The 18,388-nt window shown below is 40.8% G+C and overlaps 2 protein-coding genes across 3 annotated transcripts in view; one reads left to right on the top strand and one right to left on the bottom strand.

The window, feature by feature from the left end:
- Nucleotides 1–208: 208 nt before the first annotated feature.
- ARMC10 (armadillo repeat containing 10) lies at nucleotides 209–9,021 on the bottom strand. 2 transcript variants are annotated; one of them, XM_064444350.1, is made up of 6 exons: nucleotides 8,889–9,021; nucleotides 7,203–7,348; nucleotides 6,002–6,136; nucleotides 4,512–4,688; nucleotides 3,375–3,446; nucleotides 209–2,100 (listed from the first exon to the last, which is right to left on the bottom strand). In XM_064444350.1, the coding sequence occupies exons 1-6, from the start codon at nucleotides 9,004–9,006 to the stop codon at nucleotides 1,846–1,848; spliced, it is 903 nt and encodes a 300-aa protein (XP_064300420.1). In that variant the 5' UTR covers nucleotides 9,007–9,021; the 3' UTR covers nucleotides 209–1,845. The 2 variants fall into 2 exon arrangements, with proteins under 2 accessions (XP_064300420.1, XP_064300413.1); XM_064444343.1 differs by lacking the exon at nucleotides 8,889–9,021 and adding an exon at nucleotides 8,569–8,736.
- A 995-nt stretch (nucleotides 9,022–10,016) lies between these two features.
- FBXL13 (F-box and leucine rich repeat protein 13) overlaps nucleotides 10,017–18,388 on the top strand; it is a 93,201-nt gene continuing 84,829 nt past the window's right edge. Inside the window, 2 exon segments of the mRNA XM_064441704.1 lie at nucleotides 10,017–10,134; nucleotides 16,515–16,618. Of these exon segments, the coding sequence (XP_064297774.1) occupies nucleotides 10,060–10,134; nucleotides 16,515–16,618 (179 nt within the window). The 5' untranslated portion in view covers nucleotides 10,017–10,059.

Genomic DNA, 18,388 nt, shown 5'->3' with positions numbered 1-18,388 from the left:
GAAAAGCTTATTTTTAGGTTGGAGAACATGGATAGGGACATCTAGAATCTCCATTGCTGAGATTAAGAAAACATCTCTCTCTCTGATAGACTAGGCTGTTCTAGGTGTAAGTTCTGTTGAAAGAATTTACCTTCCTCTTAAGTGTCTGACCTAACCTTTATTTTTCTTTGTTAAATACAGAAGCAGAAAAAACTTGATCTACAAAAAGTGGCAAAACATTAAGTGATTTTAATGTAATTTGCTTATTACAAAATGAACAGTGGCTTTGGAACAGTGGGAGGGAGAAAGGGAAGTTCACTGTCAATACAGTTGTTGTCAGGGTTCTGACTGGGAATCACGCCATTGTCTATTTCTGCCTTAATTGCATTCCTGAGGTGTTAAAACTACCTATGTAGAGAAATTACATACATGTAGCTTTACCCTGGTATTGATCAGGGGTATTGTATTGTTGCATTTTCAAGGCTGCATTTTTCTTGCAGTTGTAGCTATTTGCAAAGTTGCCTACTGAAAATAAGTATCTCTTGAATTACAGAAAGGGAAGAGTGTACTATTTTATTAAGAGAAGAGTGGGTATGTTAAAAAGATGAAACATCGGATAACAGTTTAGGTAATACAGCTGTCTTAAATGGTATAAGGTGGAAAACTTTTTCTAACCTTTACATCTGGTGCTTTTTTTACTTTCTCTATGATGCAGTATTCAGGAAGTTTTAGTCGTCTCATTTTAGTGTATAAAGTGTTTTCTACTATGTCTTATATTAATCGGTGAAGCTTCCTTCAGGTTTTTTACAACGATGTTTGTATGTATTCCATTTCATTTTGAATTAACGCTGCATTGTTGACTAAAACTGTACAGGGCTAACTCAACAGAAGCACTTATTCCAGTGACATCCCAGTTGCAGAGGAAAAGGAGCAAAGCTCTCCAAGCAAAGCAGGCTCGAGGGCTGCTACAGAACAGGAAGCCTTTGTAAAAATGTGTATGATACTGCTCTTGTAGACCTTATAAAAAATAGATGAGGATGTTGAGCTGTAGTTGCAGCAAATCTTTGACTCATAATAAAATACTTTGAAAAATACATATGCTTTCCTTAAAGTGACAATTTTAAAGCAAAATAAAAAAAAAATTTTTTTTTTCAAGTTTGGAAACTTTGCATGGTTGTGGTTAACTGCACGGCAGTTTGGCTACATGGAATGCATGTATTAAGCATATGATAATGTGATTTTAGAATATATTCTGTGCAGGTGAAAAAACATAGGCTGGGTAACTTCAATATGCAGCTCTCATTGGAAATACCGATTTTGTAGAACGCCAATAACAGTTTGGTATTGTTTTTATTTAATATTTTCTAAGATTTGGCTGCACCCATTTAGCAGGTATCAGATTAATAAATGTAAATGCCTAAACTCTAATTCCTAAACCTTCAATGCACCATTCTATAGAGGTATTTATTCAACAGCTGTAAATATTTAAAGTAACAAAAGTTCTTTGATATTGAGAAGAATATTTCAATTGACTTAATTGGATGAGTGAAAGTGTTCACACATGAAAGTTTTCATGTTTTAAACTATTCCTCCCCGTTTGTGTACAGGTACCAGTGGTACAGTGGTTTCTCAGTACTAATTAAGCTATTGCTTTTATCTTGCTTGTAAAGGAAATCTGTTACGCCCTCTATATTTAATACATTGCATTCTCTTTTGTAGGAACTGATTTGTGCCTAGTCATATGGTAGTAGCCAGCAATTTTTGGTTTTTTTTTTTATATTGGTTGGTGGGGTTTTTTTTAGCATAGCATTCTTAAGATCAGATATTTTCATCAGGTCAGTCTGTTTTTTTTAAAAAAAATAATCACTATTGTGTTAGTATTCTCACAACTTGCTCTTTCACTTCTCTATCAGGGTGGTGCAATAAAGATGCCAGTTTCCAAGCAAACTGGGGAGAGTCACTGCAGAGCGTAAAGAAAATGGAGTCTTCACTATATTGGTCCTGAGTCATGGTGACGTCTTCATTGTTCATGTTCTTTTTTAAGTTTGCTGCAAATGCCAGGGCTCTAAGCAGAATATCTCTGTTTATACAGGTGTCAAAAAGTAACAGTATCGATGGCACCTATGATAATAAAGAAATAATCCATCCTTAATCACCAGCAGTAAGTACATGTAACTAAATTTAACTTAAAAAAAAAAAAAAAGGTGGGGGGAGAGGGAAAGCTGCACCTACCCCCCTAAAACAGAAACCCTATGAAATACCAGACCTCGGTATGCTGTGAAAGCATGCTAGAAACTGCACAGCATGCACATTTCTGCTTCAGAAAAGACTGGCTTGTGCATCACAGGCCAATAAATGCTTTGTACTTTCAGTCTCCAAAATGTGGCTGTCTGGAAAATTCCCATTTGCAAGAGAGGGTCTGCTTTCCTTCTCAGTAGTGTTGCTTTTGCCCTCTGCACTGATCTGAATGTTATGTTAGCAAGAAAGGGATACACTTTTAACAGAGAACTGAATATTTAGCTACCCTAATCTTGTTTTAATAATGATAAGCCAATAAAATCTAGACTAGCTTTGCTCATGGCATGTAGCTCAAAAATAAAAGCTGCTGCATGTTTTAAGAAACTTCATTTGGGGAGGGGGAGGAGAATGCAGGACCACTCTAGTCCCCAACTCTTTGTTGTGGTGTGAGGAAAGGATATGACCAAAATAAACCTGTATGCCAAGGCCAGCAACAGCAAATGTCCAGTGAAGTTCTCCACGAAGACGTAAGTAAATGCACAGGGAAAGTTCACTTGTAGGCCTGAGACACAACAGTTTTATGGCTGCATTTGAGTAAAGGGGTGGGGATTGCAGTGGCACTTGGTCATCTTGGGTACAGTATGTTAGCTATAGAAACAGCTGTTGAGAATGATCATTTACAGTACTGATTGTATCTGATGTTTGTACCTGGTCTTCAATCTATGTACTGACTGCGTGTCTGGAAATGAGGCTTTGGGATTGGTTTTGAAACTTATCAGGGTACCTTATATATGTTACATACAAAAGTCCACAGTACTACCCAGTCAGTGGAAAGGGAAGGTGGGAACAGGCAAGTTGCAAGTTGCCACTGATTACATGGAACAGTACATAGGAAGTATGGCCAACGGTCTTCAAGGGCACAGGCCCTGTGACTCTCCCTCTCCAAGTACGGTGTCTATATTACACTACGCTCTGGAAGAAAGCTAGCCTTTGAAAGAATGTACACTTCTAGCTACTGATTTTTAACCAGGTACTGCCTAGAATTTTACTCTGGAGTTGCATATATACTTCTAACACATTAGATTTCTTCTAATGCATGCACATATCTACACACACGTATAAATGCTAAAAATGTAGTGAAAGAGCAAGAACCTTACTTGAGCTCTGAGAAGATGTCTTGTCATGGCTGGATTTGCAGACAAATTCACAAGTACTTTCAAAACTTGAATCTGAAATGAAGAACACACAAGTTCATTGCAAGCTCCAAAACAGTAAGTACAGCAGAAATGGGCATCAATAATGTCAGTGCTGACTTGGAGAGGAAAAGGTCAACTAACATCTTGAGTTGTGCACTCCAGTCTTTGGTGTTGGAAAAGCCAGAGCTTGTGGAGTCACTAGCAGGTATGTACTAAGTATAGATATTTTAGAAGCAAGTTCAGTTTACCTTAAACATCAAAATAAGGCAATATCTGTATACAACTCGCAGTAGGCAGAATACAGAACAATTTTTAAATATGCAGAGGATGTACTGTATTTAAAATGTGGTCATACAGAAATAGCATAAAAAAATACACCTTTGTACTTTCCTGGACCTTGTGACACTAATCTTTTAACTAAACACTAAGAAAAGACCAAATGCTGTTTATTGTACTTAAGTAAAATAGGTCTGCTAAGTTTAGTGGAAATTTGTGTTTTGGAAAACTAGTTTCAATCTGTTAAGAGCAACCGAGTACAGTGCTATTGATGGCACTGTGATGTCTTGTAAAAACACTCAATTTGGTGCCCATTTGAAGCTTTTCTCTTCTTTCAACATTACAGTAACTACAAAAGAGCACAATTTCCCATTGTAGTCACTAGCATTGCAAGAGATGCAATAAGCACAAGGGACCACAAATCCGTAACTCCAGTTATCGCTGCTTGGCATGTTTCCCTAGAGAGATTCATGCATCAGTAAAGCCTTTCACAGGCAGATCCTCCTTGCTCTGTGATGCAGCAGCGATGTTCAGTGAGCAGAAGAGAATTCTGGAGTTGCTACAGCAAAGGCCTAGGACAATAGCAGTGCAAACATCACTGGCCTGGTGGAGTTCTAGCCTGATGGTCCAATATCCCTTCCTCACCTCTTGCTGAATTTATATTGAGAAAGTAATACAGATCCATATTTTTACATATTTTATGCACTACCTGCTATCATTAATGAATATTTGATTTTCTAAGCACAGCCTAAACTATTTCAGAGAAACAGGAAAAAGAAGGCGAGCTTCATAAATGGTTTGTAACCATACGCTACCCAGTACCTGTGTCCTTTCAGTCCCTTCTGAAAGCAAATGAAGAAAGCATGGAAGTGAGTTTATCATCTTATGGTGGTAGTCACTGGTAACAGACATATTTGTCAACAGCCTGAGCCCAGCTAGCTGTAGATCAGAGTTCAGGGGAGCTGACTCAACGTTCCTACAGACTTGAGTAATATATACCTGGGGGGAAAAGAGAAGGAGATAGAAAGAGAAGACATTTTTTGATACAAGCAGATCTTCTATTCACAAATAGTATTGATGGCCCAGCCACAGTGGCGTAAATACCTCTCGAACACTGCTGGCTGAATACGTAACCTGATCGAGGTTCCTGGAAACAAGTACTTTTTTGTTCTGTTTTGAATATATTCAAACACTCTATTGGCATAATAGAAGCAGAGGTTACAGAGTTATGCTCACTAACCTTCCTGACACATAAATTGCTCTGGAAACCCAAATTGCTTTGACTCCATCTCAGAAGTAGCACATTTGCTTTAAGGAGTTATTTAAAAAAAAAAAAAAAACCACAAAAAAAACCTTACAGCAACTGACATTGTCTTAGATGTAGAGAATAAACTAAGGACAAGTCTTGGAACGAAAACTTTTCTTCCAACCATGTGGCCCATTCATTGTAGTACTCAGGAACAGTGATGACAACTGACATGAGCAACTATTTTGTACCAAATTTTCTTCTGGATGTCAGGGTACAACAAATCTTGGAGAGCTAACTGAGAAAAAAATAACTTTGCCTTTACCAAAAGAGTTCTACCTATATGCCTATATAAATACCTGCTGTTGGCAAGCACTACTTTAAAAAAAGTTGCTTAGTGCTAAAGATGCTCCAAATTACCACGTACAGTCAAACTGCCTTTTTATCAAGCTAATGAAAAAAAGTAGTAAAAATCTTCAAATCTGCGTCAGCTCACTGCTCGGACACTTCTTGAGCTATTGATTGATCATTTCAAAAGTGGATGCTCTTTTGATGGTTGGTCCTTTCACATCCGTACCATCTACTCTTGTTATCATTATTAGAGACACTTAAGATGAAAGTATCACCCTGAAAAAATGGTCTCGTACAAACGCAGGGGATCAATTACTGTTTTTTCTCCCTTGCCTAAGTCATGCTGAGTTCAGCCTGCAATCCTATTAAACAGCCACTGCTGATGTTCTAGACATGTTTGGAAATCATCTTGCCTCTGATAATTTCACTAGAAATTTAGCAGCACTATCTGTGTTTAATAGCATTTGGTAGAAACTGAGCACAAACTGCCTGGCTTCCTAACTGCTTTTTACAAAAATAAGTGTCTGTGATGCAGCGCCTTTTTAAGTTATCCTTTCAGCCTTGGGATGCACAGATCATCTAGGTCTGTCTGCTCACTCTTATGTCCAACCTCAAAACATTTTGGCATCCTGACTTGTATTTGACAAATAGGCTGAAAGCCCTGGACTCTCTTCAGTGTCTCGATTACTTTGATTTTTCCCTTTAAGAAACTTACCTGTATCTCTTCCTGATTTTTAATATTCATACTCAAATTATTAAGTGCATTTAGTGCTTTTTCTTTAACTTTGGGAACACAGTCTGAGAGCATCCCTCCAATAACAGAAAGACCATCCAAATTGCAGATTATATCCTGAAATATAAAACAGATATTTAATAAAATTATTAAAAAATTAAATGCTGAAGGCTTTCCTCCTTTCCATTTTAATTTCCATTTTAATGCACATGGAATGTGTGAATGAAGGCTTCTGGAGCAGACTACTCTGTTAGCAGGTATTGCTTTATTGCTTCCACTGAAATTAAGAATAGTCCTGTTTAGGGCCAAAGTATTATTTGCCATTACTTGACAATGGCGCACCACCTTTACTTTTAAAATTTGGCCTCCAAGGCATGCTTAAAGCGTTTTAGATTATAAAGAATCAAAGGTAATTATTGCATAATCAGTTTATAGAATAGCTGAACTGGGTCACAGTACCTAAAAGTCCTGACTGAACAGAACACAAATTCAAGATGCAGCTTTATATTGTTATGAGCAGAAGTTCTAAAACTTTATCTTTCTTTCCATTACACTTGATTTTAAAAAAAAATCTTTTCTCACTTAGACTCTAACCATCAACAAAAACCCAATGTACTGTTTTCAAGAAAATGAAAAATGGGCCCATGGGCCTTGGGATTCAGTTACATACTGTTCTGAGAGATTTATATTAAGGAAACAGCTTTGAGAAGCTGGAATAGGCAGCTGTTGTAAGTACCATACTAAAAGGAAAAGGAAAAAAAAAGAGATCCTGGAGGTTAAACCTTTACAAAGGCATAAAAATCTGCATCCAGCTCGAAGTTTTTCTGTTTAAATTATCTCAGTAAATTTCAGATCTGAGCCTGAAAGTATGTAACCCTTCTCCAGTTCAACCCTTTCACTAACATTACATAACTGTAAGCAAGAAAAGATATATTTACAGCACTTTGAACATACAGAACTCTGTACAGACTTTAAGTTGCACAAACATTAAGCTTAGATAAATTTTGTGAAGCTGGTAAATTATTTGGGCTAGCAGAAATTAAAGCATAAACATAAGATGGATTTTAGAACACAAGGTGTAGTAGCTCTCAGTCCTGTGTCAGCACTCCTTCCTCAGCAAAACAGCACCTCTCCACACTGACTGGTATTGAAACACTGTTGTTTTCTACAGAACAATACTCACTTGATTTACAGAGAAGGCAGCACTGTTGCTGAGAGTGATTAAAGCTTGCTCTTGAATTAATGGATCATCTGTGGCCTGGAGCAAATGAATAAGTTTCTGCAGAGCATCCGCATCCATGGTATGGGCTGCCACTGGAGGACTGTTCTCTGTCAGTGTTTAAAAATGAAATACTTGATACCAAGTTTGAGACATTTCACTTAGTTACCACTTAACATTTTATACAGAGCTGAGGTTTCGCTCTCAGTTTTAGGACACACTGTTTTTAAGTTTGATTGTACCCAACCATTGTATGGCAAAAAGATTGTGTTTTACAACGGCCAGACTGCAGTCCTTTTACCCTGAGTCCTCCGACTACCTCATTTCCAAGAAGAAAATACAAGGAATACATAATAAGAGCTTGGGGTACGTTACTATTTGGTTAACCAACGACAAACATCCCCTTCAAAATTATTAGGAATATTCACCCAACATGGTAACCTTTTTCCCTGAAATCAATTGCCTGAAATGAAGCGTGGAAATCTATCTGGATGCTGTAGGAAAAGAAAACAAAAGTGCCGACTCTCAGACTACTGCTTCCAGGAATTATAATAATGTTTTGCTGGTACCTTTGACAAACTAACAGCCACAACGTTGAGAACAGCATCATGCGGCCAACTGAGGAAAGCTGTTTCTGAGTCAGAATGATGTTATGGAGTACCTGGCTTTCATAAAAGGGTGACACAAATACCATCCAAGACTATTTTTGGCCTGGTTGGAGGCAGAACTATTTAGCTAGCTGAATAGCCTAAAGACCTAATCTGTGACTACTGGACTAGTCATAGATGACTCAAAATTACTTTTGAGAAGCTAACCAGTCCTTTATAATTCCACCTGTTTGCTGCCACCAGCCAAATGCCACAGTATTCTTTGGGGGGTGGGGGTGGGGAGGGGTGTCAAAGTTAATTATGATAATCCAAGAGCTTGAAAAACAAAATTGCTTTCTATCTTGCTCTCACCGTCATCTGAACTCTCTTTAGCTTTGAATGACAGGGGAACATAAATAACTGTCATAAAAGAATAGTAAATCGGCCCATTAAGTAAATAGACTCATTGGACATATGATTTAGGGGCCTTAAAACCGCAACAGGCTTTTTTAAAAAAATGAAACCTGCTCTAGAGCCATTTAGAACCGCCGCAGGGCTCTGGTCCGGCCGCCTCGGGGGCAGCGGGAGCAGCTGCCCCTCGCAGGCCACAGGCGGCCGCGGCCGCGCTCCAGAAGGGCTGGAGACCCCCCAGCGGGGGCTGGAATCCGCCTCGGGCCCCGCCGCTGCCGTGCTGGGCCTCCCCCGCCTTCCCTCGGCACGCAGCCTCCCCGCCCGCGCCTCACCTGCGGGCGGGCCCGGGGCGGCCCCGGCCGCGGCGCGCTGCCCCCGCCGCCATCGCGCCGCCGCCAGCCGCCACAGGCAGTAGCAGGCGCCCGCCCCGAGCAGCGCCACCGCCGCTCTCACCGCCGCCCCCCTCCGCTCCCCCATTTCGGCCGCCCGCGGAAGCCCCCGCCCCATCCGGCGCCGCTCCGCGCCTGCCTCTTCCCGCCGGCAGCCGGGCCCTGGTGAGGGACGGCCGGGGGTGCCGAGCCCGGCGCCGCTGTGCCCGGCACGGGGGCGGGGGTTCCTCGGCCCGCCGGGGCGCAGCCCAGCGCGAACCCACCTGGCGACCACGCCGTGCAGTTCTGCTGATAAAGGGCAGAAATAGCCCGCGTCCCTAAGGCAGCCTGGGCAGCTGCGCCCGCTCCCAGCCGGGCTTCCCCTTCGGGAGGGCTGCACATACATACGCATTCAACTGTATGAATACCTTGTAGCGTCTCGGTGGGGTGTGCTAGCTTTGTGGAGCTACCACCTAGCACCCATCTTTGCGCAAAAATGAATAAGGCACCTGCACTCTGTGTGTAGTTTGGCGTTTTGCACAGTGGGTGAACGAACCTGCTTTTTGGGAAGACATTTGCTGCTGCTGCCCTTTCGGGCACCTGCGGTCTGCAAACATGCCGGGCCTCGGCAGTGTGCGCTGGTGGCGGCAGCAAACAGTGGCAGCGCTTGGCTTGGCCAAAAACCAGGGTAGGGTGGAGAGCTGAAGTGTGGGCAAGGACATCCACAGGAGGGACACAAAAATGATCCGAGGGCTGGAGCACCTCTCCTACGAGGACAGGCTCAGAGAGTTGGGGTTGTTCAGCCTGGAGAAGAGAAGGCTGCGGGGAGACCTTATTACGGCCTTCCAGTGCTTAAAGAGGGACTATAGGAAAGATGGGGACAACTTCTTTGGGAAGGCCTGTTGTGACAGGACAAGGATTAATGGTTTTAAACTAAAGGAGGGTAGATTTAGACTGGATATAAGGAAGACATTTTTTACAATGAGGGTGGTGAAGCACTGGGACAGGTTGCCCAGAGAGGTGGCAGATGCCCCATCCCTGGAAACATTTAAGGTCAGGTTGGACGGGGCTCTGAGCAACCTGATCTAGTTGGAGATGTCCCTGCTCAGTGCAGGGGGTTGGACTAGGTGGCTTCTAAAGGTCGCTTCCAACCTAAACCATTCTATGATCCCATGATCCCGGCGGTGCAGGGCTGGGCGGGCTCCCTGGGACCCCTCAGCAGTAACCGGCGGGTGCTCTTCTCTGCCTCGCCGGACGTGCGAGTACTTCCACCGCTCCCTGCCCGCCCGGCGGGGGCGCGGGAGCCGGCCGGGGCGGGAGCTGCCCGGGGAGCCGGGCCCGGGCGCCTGCCCCCGCCGGCCGCAGGAGCGGGGGCGGCGGCACCTCGGCCCGGGCGGCTGCGGGCCGCGGGCCCGTTGCTACGCGACGGCCGCCGCAGCCGGGCCCGTTGCCGCCATGGCGTCCCTCCGGGCCGCCAGCCCCGAGCTCCGAGATTACTTCAGCCGCCACAACCTCCTCGGCGTCTACGAGGTAACGGCGGCAGAGCCCGCGAAGGCGGCACCGCCGTCCGTCGCTACAGCGAGCGGAGGGAACCGCCACCTCTCGGGCCCCCATCACCAGGCCGGCCGTCCAGCTGGCCGGCAGCCGGCTCCCCGCCGCCTGGAGCCGGGGGACCGCGGGCTCCCTCGGGAGCATCCGTGGGAGGGAGGCGACCCGCCCCCGCCCCGCGAAGGGCCCCCCTCTGCCCTCAGCCGCGCCCCGGTATCGGCTCGCTGGGTCCCTCAGCGGTGGCGGGGCGTTTCACACCCCTAACGCTGTCGTCTGTTGGTGCGGGGCGCGTCTTTGTTCTCATTTTGGTAATAGCTTGCTTCAAGCAATTGATGAAAACTTTAGAAACCAGATGGAACAAGGTAATTCTGCTTCTTAATCCGCATTTAAACGATGACTGAAATGAAGGCAGGCAGAGTGAACTGCTCCAGCACCTTCCCTAGGTTTGCTCAAGTCCTTCAGTTCTGATCACAGAAGTACCTCTAGATCTCATCCGGACATCTCCCTGCTTCCTGAGCGCTGCGGGTACAATCTGTCGTTTTTAATGGCCTGTCAAAGGTAGAGGTGGTGGTGGGCCACGCTTCACATGTTGGTGCATTAGTTATTTATTGGCCCAAGAGTAAATAAACTTCCACGAAACGTTAGAGTGTAACACTGTCACAACGTGAAGGACTTGGTGGGGAGACAGAGTTGGTGGGTTTGCCTTTAGGATTCTTACCTGATTCTCTAAATTTCTTTAGTTTCCTCCCTGTTTATCTCTGTCATATTCACCTCTGCCTGTTTAAAAATCTGCGGCAGCTGCTTTTCAATTTCCTTGAGACAAAGACAGGCACAGTGCACAAATACAAGTTTAAGGCACATCCCGATACTTTTAAACTACCAAAAATAGGCCCCATTTGCAAGCAGCTATTACAGCCAGGATTTCTATGGAAACACCAATACAGAAATCTTGAGCCAATTAGAATAATTATAGAGCCGCACTGCCACGCAGACTGAGTACCTCTCCTGGCAGCCTGTCTCTTGATCATTCTCTGTTTTTTTTAAGCGCAGAAAAACAAAAGGTAAGATGTATCTTCACGAGGTGTATTTCTTGATTCAGCACTTCAAAAATAGCTCATATTTACATTTCCAAGCAAAAGTTATAAATGCCTGTATAGCAACAGTGGCATTAAATTAATAAGCTAAAGATGAAACAGTTAAGGTTAAGATTAAAGGGAGTGTCTTAAAAGAAAACCAGCTAAAAATTAGCCTGTGTAAGATTTTTTTTTCCTTGTTTCTTAGAGGTTGGCATTTGCTGATATCTAGACATATTTTTTATTTCATTTGATTAGATTTTAATTTCTTTATGAAGTTACAGTATGCTTGGTGTGAAGATAAATGAGATGATACTGGTCCCTGTATTAAAGAATATCAAAGCTAAGCCGAGACCTATGAACATTTATACACATTTTCTCAAAAGTAAGGATATAGAGTCCTAAAATGGTCATTTGCTTAAGTCTTTTTATGATTGGGTTGTGGTTTGGACATGGTCCAAACACAGCTGGAATCCAAATAGTTGTGTCCAAATAATTTGGGATTCCCTGCTGCGTCTGAGTCTTTCATTCCTGTCTGATTTCTCTCTTTCAGTTCCCATCCAGATGTACTTCAAAACAGCATCCATAAAAAGTCAGGCAAACTGTAATCCTGCAAGCACTCTGCATATGATGACTTTCACTGCTGTTAGTATCCATATTCTTACAATGTTAAAATTAATTACGGATGCAGAGCTAGCTTAAGATTTTTCTGCTGTATGACCCAAATGAGTTTTGCCTAACGTGGTAGGAACAGGAATGGGGTTATGGCTGGAAGAGAGAAGCCTTTGAGAGAAGCAGGCTTTCTATTCTGGGTTAGCAGTAGGCTGAAACTAAACTCATGGCCAGTCCTGGCCTCATTATGTGTTTTGCACACCCACCTCTTTTCCTCCTCTTCATCTCACGGGAATAGCAGCAGCAGACCAGACTTTCTGGGTTTCCAGAAGAGACAAAACTGACAAGTGTTTTGTCACGGTTTTGCGTCAGTTTTGTTATCAGTGTTAATTGGCTGCTTTGGGCTGCTGCCCACCTTGCTCTAAAGCCTCCTAGGGATGGCAGGCTTTTACTGTCTTTGCAAAATGCATCTGGTTTTAGGGTATAGTCTCTTACTGAGGGTAGACATGAAATAATATTTCATATTTATAACACTGCATTGGCATTTAAGCAAGGTGTTGTGGAACAGCTAAAATGTATAAGCGGTAATGTAATTTGAATATACAGCGAACGGCACATCTTCAGCACTGGGAGCACGAGGCTGGGAAATAACACACATTCATAGCAACAAATCAAGACAACAAAATTTGTATTTTTCTTAGTAAATTTTTTTTGTATATTGATCTCATACTACTTCTTGTAATAGTTGTCATCATCGTAATTCTTAGAAACAGGTAATGTCTCAGGATATTACATCGTGCTAGGTGTGTACATTTATCAAAAGATGTTCCCTGCCCAAGTGCCTCATAAACTGATGTGAATCAGCAAATGGACATAAGAAGCACAAATGGGCATGAAAAACACAAAGACACAGTGAGATTTTTATGGGTGAGCAGGGAAAGGCAGTAGTCACAATACATCAAAACCAACCACGGTCAAGGGCTTTTATTCAAGCTTCACAGAAAAGAGAGTCTTTGTGGAACCTATTTGGTTCATGTTTTGATATTTCACAGGAAAACATACAGTCCTTTGATTTTAGTAGGTGCTTCTGGAAAAGCACTGCACATTATGCGGGTTTGCAAGAAAACAACAGGAGTTTTTAACAAAACTACATCAGGCATCTACCGATTCTGGATAGCTTATGGGGTTTGGGAGAATCATTAAGGTTACAGCTTGTTATATCTCTAATAAATTACTATTGGGTAGTTAATTTGGGTGTTGATTTGTCCGGGAATAGGAGTAAGGAAAAATGATTAAAATATACCACTGTTAAGATTTTTTGGTAAAAATGGGTGTGTTGTGTTTAGATTACCTGATTTTTGAGGCATAGAACTTAGATCTTGAAACTTTTTGCTTTTGAAAACTTTATAGACAAGACATGGATGTTTCTTCATCCTGTTAGGGAATATTTTTTAGGTCACAGCTAATCATCATCATCCATGGCACCCAGTCATGCTGTCTATTTGATGTTGGAAATTAATGGAAGTTACTGTTTAGAAGACGACTGTTAACATCAACAAAACTATTGCTCTGTGTACTGAGGTCATTTAAATGATGAAAAAATGTTATAGCTGAAGAGTCTGAAAAATTTGTTGGATATCAGTATCAAATATTTTATTTTATTCACACGAATATGCTGATTCTCAGGAGCTCTCTTTCACACATGAATAAGGAATAAGAATATACATATATGTAGGTATGCATGTATTTTTAACAGTTCCTAAATATACACAAGAAGGGAGGCTAAAAATGGTTCTTCCGTTACTGAGCTTTAAACTGAATGCTTCATGATTTTAAGACTTTTCCTCTGTGAACTTTTAAACAACAGATGGGCTTTCTCAGATTGATGAATAGAAGCAGTTCATATAAAAGCCGACCTAAATATTTAATTCTAGCCCGATAACTTAGTTGCACTGTAGCAGTTCTGTTGATTTTTTTTTTTTTAATACTTGCTTGGTAGTTGGTTAGTTGGGGGTTGTGATGAAATGTGACTAATGATCACTTGATGTGTGAGTGCACTTTTAGTTGTTTAATGTTATGAATAAATAAAATTTATAGGCTGAGAAAAATTGTAGGTGGACTCTTTTCCGACTGCTGAGACTCTTGTAGAAGTCTAATAGAAATAGCCAGACTTGTACAGATTCAGCTTAATTGTTTTGGCTTTTACACCTGGCCCAAGCATCACTGAAGAGTGCCTGAATGAGGACTGTAATACCAGGTGTTACAATTCCTTCCTTATTTAAGTTTTATAAAGGAATTTTCAAATGTTAACCAGAGGCCTTGCACTCCAGTATATGGTTGTATAGTTTGGAATTCCTATGCTGGAGACCTTTCAGAACATCCAAAGGAAAAAAAAGTTGTTTGTGTTTGTTTGAAAAGGGGGGTGGGGTGGGGGTAACAAAACTTGAAATAATAAGAAATGGCATTAATGTGGCAGACACATACGAGCTTAATCCAGCAGAGGGAGTAGCCGACCAATGTTGGGATTGGCTTTGGGAAATCTGTCCATAGGAAAATTTGTGATGAAAGCCACTTAGATGCCTGTGATTTATTTAAAATTACATTATTTTTCAGGAATTAAAATGGTAAGTGATGGTTTTATATTTTCTTAAGATTGTCAACCATCAAGCTATACCTTGCAAATTACATTTTTGTTAATAAGATTGAGGAGGTGCCAAGGCTGGAATCAGAGTGTTCATTAGTGTTACAAATACTCAAAAAGTCTGAACTGAAGACAGTTGCCTTTTGTTGTGTCTGTGCATAAGGAAATATTTTTCTTTGCATTTTCATATTGATCTTAACTTAGAATCAAAGAATCATGGAATCACAGAATGGTTTGGGTTGGAAGGAACCATCAAAGTTTGTCTAGTCCAGCCCCCCTGCCATGGCCAGGGACATCTTTCACTAGATCACGTTACTCAAAGTCCTGTCCAGCCTGACTTTGAACACTTCCAATGACAGGGCACCCACAACTTCTGTTCAACAACCTTCAGACATCCCTTCCAATTTACATTATTGCCTGATTCTGTTTCTACATAGCATACTGATTAGCATGTGGAAGGCCTCTCTAGCGTGCAGAAGTTCCCAGGCTGCTCCCTGTACCCGCCTGCCTTGTTCTCTGCCTCTGCAAACTGAGGGCCCACTTCACAGCATGCCTTTTCTTGCCTCTGTGTTGCGTGTGGCTTTGCTCTGTATCCATATCATGGCTTTGATTCAGAACCTTCCTCTTTTCCCTTGTCCTCCCACCATGCTTCCTGAAAAGGATTCAAGCACAGGCTCCACATTAATTTAATAATTGCAAGAGGCCATGTCTTGAAAAAAAAAGTACTATTGCATCATTTGAGTTTGTACAGTGAGTAAACCATTATATTCTTGTATTGTCTCGATCCATCAAACATGTAGCAGTTGCTTCAGATATTTCCTTGTTTTAAAATTTAGTTCTATATCTATATAGATCGGTGATATTACAGTAATAGCAAGTCAGAATCAGTATGGATGTTAGAAAATGAAGAAAGTATTTCTACCCACAGAGTGCATAGGTGAAAGGCCATAGTCTGGGAAAATTAAACATAAGTGGATGGTGAGATTGCATACTCAGAATTCTGGTGATGAGCTTACAGAAGCCACAGCAGACTCTGAATGGCAAAATTCAGACATCCAGCTGCACTGTGGAGAGTGGTGGTAGTAAAAAGTGGGCAGAGGCAAAGAAAAACAGGTCTCTAAGTGTCAGGGTTGGAAGAAAATCTAAAAACTCAGATGTTGTTTTTGTGATGACTAATAAAAACTAGTTTCTTTATAACAGACAGAAATATAAGCAAGAGAGTGTGTCCCAGGACAGCATCTTTTGCATTAATATAGATTAACATCTAGTTAAAGATACACAGTCATCTTTTGAAATTTTTACGAGGCACAAAAACTTCTAGTTTATAGTTTCCATTAAATATTCACTTAAATAACCGCAATTTGCCCATATACTTTTACAACATACTTTGGACATTCTTGCTGTATGTGAGCTCACAATCCAAAAATAAATGATCTATGTCCTCTAGGTGAAGACGGCTAAAGGACAAATAAGAAAAATGGTTCATTAGTTACTGTGCATTATTATTATAAGATAGTCATGATAACAAAGTAGTGTGGTAAAGTGTGATAGCAAAGTAGTGTGATCACAAAGTAATGTGATAACACAATCCTGAAAAGCAGATATTTTTTAAAACTGCATTTTGTTTTCAGTACTGGCCATGCTTCCCATTCAACACACTCTTTACTACACAGGATTAATCTTGTTTTAAATTCTGGTTTTCATTAAGTAAACAAGATTATCCAGTCTTCTCTATATTCTTTCTTTAATGCACATTAAAAGCAATTAAATTCTTCATCAGAATTGTTAAAGAAATACCACACATTTTATTACTATCCTAAACCCAGTGCTTTGAAGTCTAGCAATTGAAATACACTGATACATACAATATTATCTTTAAAAATTGAATGAAAGGGAAGGTAAGTGATAAAAAGAAATGCCTCTATTTTACAATAGTTTAAAAGATTCTGGTAAATTTTTGTTTATTTTAACAGTTTTATATCTAGATGCTACTTTGTTTTAACACAAAGGCATTAATTTGCAGTTTCTTTTTGCAGGTGCTGCTTTGTGGTATAATTGTTATTCATCCAGAAGATCCACTTACATTTTTAGAAGAAAAGCTCAGAGAAATAATGGAAAAGGGATTAGATGCTGTCTTATGGTACATTTTAAATGTTTGTGTGTGCGCTATGTGGTTTTTAATACTGAACTTGAACTTTTGAAACATGCTAACAGCACAGCATCTACTGTGTAGACTGCAAGTTAAATGTTAATATTGCTATTTTGCAAATATCAATGGCATATATTGCAAGTACAGTAAGACAATATCTTGTAAAAACACAGAAAATATTTTTCTTTTGATATCTATGGAGTTTTTTTGCCTACAGAATATCTGATGAATATAACCTTTGCTGAATGAACCTCTTTGTTAAATTAATATGTTAAACCCTTACTTTTGTGGCAATCAAAACTGAGGTAGTGTTACTCATTATAATGTCATTGCTGTCCATGTTACATTTACCTATATGAACCAAGGATGCGGCCTTCAATGACTGAATCATTAATTGTAGTTTTTCTCATTTTTAATCTTCTCTGTGTGTTCTTTCACCCTTTGAAGTCATCACAACGTGAGATAAAAAAGACTTAGGATTTAGTTCTGTTTCCACTGGGATCTTAGAGAATACTGTGATTGACTTAAATGGGAGCAGGCTTTGGTCTTTAATATATGTGCAACTTCTATAGGCTAAAAGTGCCATCTGAATTTTTAAAAATAAGTTTCACAGCAAGTGCTTTCTCTTGTTAGTGCTTTTTACCCACTGTTAGAAAAAAAAGCCCTTGATTAATTTATAGTTAGTCGGTACCTGACAAAAGAGAGAAAGTGTGTATGTGTATTCTTAGCTTATTGTGCAGGAAACAAGATGCAGGGTTTTGCCCTGGTCTTGAATATTGTGAGATCATATGTTCTTGCCTTATTCTAAAGCATTTTCATTACTGTTGGTGCAGCTCCTGTAAAAGTTACTTCCTCTCCTGCTTTAACTTGCACATATAATTAAGTGATTTCATGGTTCAGGTATGTTTCAGAAAAGCTGGGTTTTGTAAATACGCCATCTTTGAGGTTTATAAAGTCTGGTCCACTGAAGGTTTTGAATATCAGGAAAAAAACTTCAGCTGGGGCAGGGAGAAGAGCAACAAGCTGTAATGGTATTTGCATTGACATGAATCCCTAAGAAGATGGAGTACCCTCTTTTTTTTACTCGCTGGACTTAATCCAAGAATGTAGTTTCATTTGTAGCTGTCACAGGTGTGCAATAATCAAGCCTGATGTCTTAGGATATCATCAGGATTAAGCTGCAAGAAAACTTTAAATATTGAGAAGAACTTCTGCTGAGATCATAGTGTAAGGGAATAAGAAGGTAAGAAAAAAGAACAACAAAATTTCATAACAATAAGGATGTCTGGAAGCAAAAACTCTGCTGGGGAGTGAAAGAACTTCGTACAGGAAGGAGATGGAAAGTGTTAATTCAATATGAATTAAATTGTGTGTTACAATTAAAGTCTATACAATATTATTTTTTAGAGTTCAGGTTAAGTAGGTGTGCTGTCACTGGTACAACTTTTTAGTAAGAGACTGTTCTGCTGAGATACTGAGCTCTGTATAATGCCTCATCGTTGTCAGAAAATTGCCGTGTTCATCACAGGATTAGAACTGACCTCAAAAGACGCTACTGATCTATTTAGACAGGAGCTAGAAAAACCTAGAGAATGAGAGTTGGAAAAAAGAGGGAAGAGAATATAATGGACAAAGTTGTGGTTAATGCTAGGAAAATAGGCATCTTTTGCAATGTGAAGAAGCTGTCATTTCAAAGGACTAGCCAGGGAGGTACTTACCTCCTTTCATATTCTGTACAGTTGTCACTTCTGACTGAAGTAG

The sequence above is a fragment of the Phalacrocorax carbo genome, chromosome 1, assembly GCF_963921805.1.
Source record: "Phalacrocorax carbo chromosome 1, bPhaCar2.1, whole genome shotgun sequence".
Classification (NCBI taxonomy): Eukaryota; Metazoa; Chordata; class Aves; order Suliformes; family Phalacrocoracidae; genus Phalacrocorax; species Phalacrocorax carbo.
This window is presented reverse-complemented; position numbering and strand designations above follow the sequence as displayed.

What these genes read in the sequence shown, in the direction of transcription:
- ARMC10 (XM_064444343.1), bottom strand. Translation starts at nt 8,713, where the DNA reads ATGGGGGAGCGGAGGGGGGCGGCGGTGAGAGCGGCGGTGGCGCTGCTC. An exon ending in CTGCCTTCTCTGTAAATCAA is followed by an intron (nt 6,137 to 7,202) that starts GTGAGTATTGTT and finishes TTTATATTTCAG; the next exon opens with GATATAATCTGCAATTTGGA. An exon ending in AAAATCAGGAAGAGATACAG is followed by an intron (nt 4,689 to 6,001) that starts GTAAGTTTCTTA and finishes TTTTCCCCCCAG; the next exon opens with GTATATATTACTCAAGTCTG.